Consider the following 2,904-nt stretch of genomic DNA (forward strand, 5'->3'; position numbering starts at 1 on the left):
CAGAGAGACAGTGTGAGGGACAGAGAGACAGTGTGAGGGACAGAGAGGGGACGACATGCAGTGAAGGGCTGTGAGCCGGAGTCAAACCCACGGCTGCTGCAGTGAGGACATACATGGGACGCCTGCTCTGTCCACTGAGCGGGCGCGCCCCTATTTTTAAATACGATATTTTTTTCTTTAAACATTTTTTCAGTATTTAAATTCAGAAATGTGGGTCTTTCATAGAGAAAAAAATCAGTGATGTTTTTCTTTTTAAAGCCATTTTTGAAGAAAACATTTCGGTAATTTTTATCAAATGTTTAATAGAAGTAATAAAGTTGTAAATATCAGAATCAGCTGATCGTTAAACGGAATAAAAAACAAATAAATATGAAGTTTAAAATCTGAAAGTCTCGTGTCCCCCGTCTGTCCCTGCAGGTCGGCCCCTCCAGAGGGACGACGGTGGTTACGGTCCGCCCATTCGAGGACGAGGCGGCTGGAGTCCTGGAGGAGGACCTGGACTTGGACCAGGACCGGGGCTCAGGAGAGGAGGACCAGTGCTCAGGGGACCGCCGAGGGGGGGCGTCCGGGGACGGTAGTCCTCTCCTCGGGCCGTCCGGTCCCCGCTGGTCCCCCCACAGAGCGCAGACCAAGTCCAGATCCTGAGCCCCCCCCCCCAAGACAAACTGTGGGTCACGTGACACCTCCAGGTCGGTGCTGCTGTGGGGGCGCCGGTCTGTGATTGGACGGACAGATACTTTGTAAGATATTGTAGAGAATCATCGGCCGTCTTTTATTTCAGTCACTTCGTCTTGTTGCTTTTTGTAAAAGATTTCTATGTTTTTGTGTTTTCACTGAGGTGGACAATAAAGATTCACACTTCAACTCCATCGTTACCAAACGAGGCGCCGCTTCGTTAAACCTCCGGCAGCCTCGCGCTGGCCGCAGCGGGGCGGCGTCATCACCGGCAGGGACCGTTTGTTATTTATTAGAGGAGGGGCCGAAAGCAGTCACATTTGAATCACTGAGGGGGAACGACGTTTTAGAGAAACCGTCCTCCGAACCGCCCGCAGCTTTTCTTTCAAATTCAACAAAGGAATAGTTTTTTCTATAAAATATGTTTTGATGATTTTTACCAAAATTTCTTTTGGTGAGGTTTTTTTTTAGGATAACATTTTAGCTTTTTCTTTCACTTTAAATTTTTTTCCCTTTTTTTTTTTTGTAAAAATGTTTGGATATTTTTAAAGAAAACATCTGGGCATTTTTTTCTATAAAAATTCGAGGCAATTGTTTATCTTAAATTCTGGCAATTAAAAAACTTTTTTTTCATAGAAATAACTTTTTTCTTTACATTTTTTTTTTTTATGATGAAGGGAAACATTTTTCTTTATTAAAAATGTTGGCAGTTTATTTGTCCTTAAAAGTTTTTTGCAATCTTTTTAAATATTTTTTTCCTAGTCAAAAAAAAAAACTTTTTGGCTTTCCTTGAAACTTTTTGGATTTTGTCTTAAAAATGTCACATTTGAATTAATCACATTAAATGTTTCACTATATTTCATTTACACGCTTTCAGCCGTAAACCTGATTAGAAACGATATGAAGAGAAATAAAATTTACAAATATTCGTAAACTTTCTATAAAGAAACATGTTGTTTACAGTCGAACCTCAGAGTCTGTAAACAAACAACCCTGAAAACATTCATCACACTTCGGTTTTCCTCCCGACACTTTCGAAAGTTCACCTCCCCAAAACCAAAACCTGTCAGTTTTTATGGGCTCAGAATATCTGGTTTTATTAATATTATTGTCGCTATCGTCTGTTCACTGCGACCCTTTAAGGAATGAAACGATTATCGTTATTTTAGTTTGAACAAATGTTTTATTATAACTGAAATCATTTCTGAAAAAATGGAATTATGTGTAACAGGTGAGACTGAATCTGCTGCTGCTCTCCGAAAATATACACCCCAGAGTTTACCGTCCGCACAGCAAAATACGCCTGAGTACACACAGCGAGTACGCACTGTGAGTACACACTGTTAGCACACACTGTGAGTACACACAGCGAGTACACACAGCGAGTACGCACTGTGAGTACACACAGCGAGTACACACAGCGAGTACGCACTGTGAGTACACACAGCGAGTACACACTGCAAGTACTCAGTGTGTGTACACAGTACACAGTCTTAGCACTAAATGTGTGTGACACCTGCAGCCATCATTAGTCTTTATTTCTTTCTGGTATTTTTCTTCACTCAAAAAACCTTTTTTCTGATTTAAAGAGAAAAAGTTTCACAGTTCAAACGTGAAACTTTCTTTGGTCCTGTGACCAGCAGCAACAGTCTGACCTGCAGGGCAGCGTTCAGGGTTCACTCATCAATAATCAATAATCAGAGTGTGCCCGCATGTTCAGGGTCCATCAGTCAATCATCGATAATCAGAGTGCGGCCCCCCACTGGGCGGTCCGTGTCCTCCGGGGCCCTCCGGACCCGCCGCGGCTCTGTGCCCGGCCTCCGGCGCGCTCTGCCCGGTCAGATGGGCATGGTCTTCCCGGTGACGGTCCTTTTGATGGCGGACGCCGCCATGCCGCCCATGAAGCGGATCCCGGCGCTGCCTCCGGGCAGCAGCGACACCAGGCAGCCGACGATGACGGCGACCTGCAGGGCGGCTCCCAGCGCGGTGAGCACGGTGCTGTGGAGGCTCAACGCCGCGTACAGAGTCCCTCCGAGGGCGCACAGGTAGACGGCGGCCCCGGGGGAGGTGTGCAGGCCGGCGGCCAGCCTGCTGGGGCCCCGCAGCACCGCCGCGGCCGCGATGGCGAACAGCGAGCCGAGCGACCAGAGCAGCGCGAACTTGCGGGCGTACAGCAGCAGCAGCGGGGCGTAGAGCGCCGACAGCCCGAAGCACAGCGCCGACAGCCCG

General features: G+C 46.9%; 1 protein-coding gene across 1 annotated transcript; it reads right to left on the bottom strand.

Moving 5' to 3' along the window:
• Positions 1 to 1,838: 1,838 nt before the first annotated feature.
• sft2d3 (SFT2 domain containing 3) lies at positions 1,839 to 2,900 on the bottom strand (the record flags this gene model as incomplete). Its single annotated transcript, XM_042514485.1, has 1 exon — positions 1,839 to 2,900. A coding segment is annotated over one exon (387 nt), but the record flags the coding sequence as incomplete, so codon positions are not given.
• Positions 2,901 to 2,904: the final 4 nt, after the last annotated feature.

This window comes from Plectropomus leopardus, unplaced genomic scaffold (genome assembly GCF_008729295.1).
Source record: "Plectropomus leopardus isolate mb unplaced genomic scaffold, YSFRI_Pleo_2.0 unplaced_scaffold1491, whole genome shotgun sequence".
Taxonomy (NCBI): Eukaryota; Metazoa; Chordata; class Actinopteri; order Perciformes; family Serranidae; genus Plectropomus; species Plectropomus leopardus.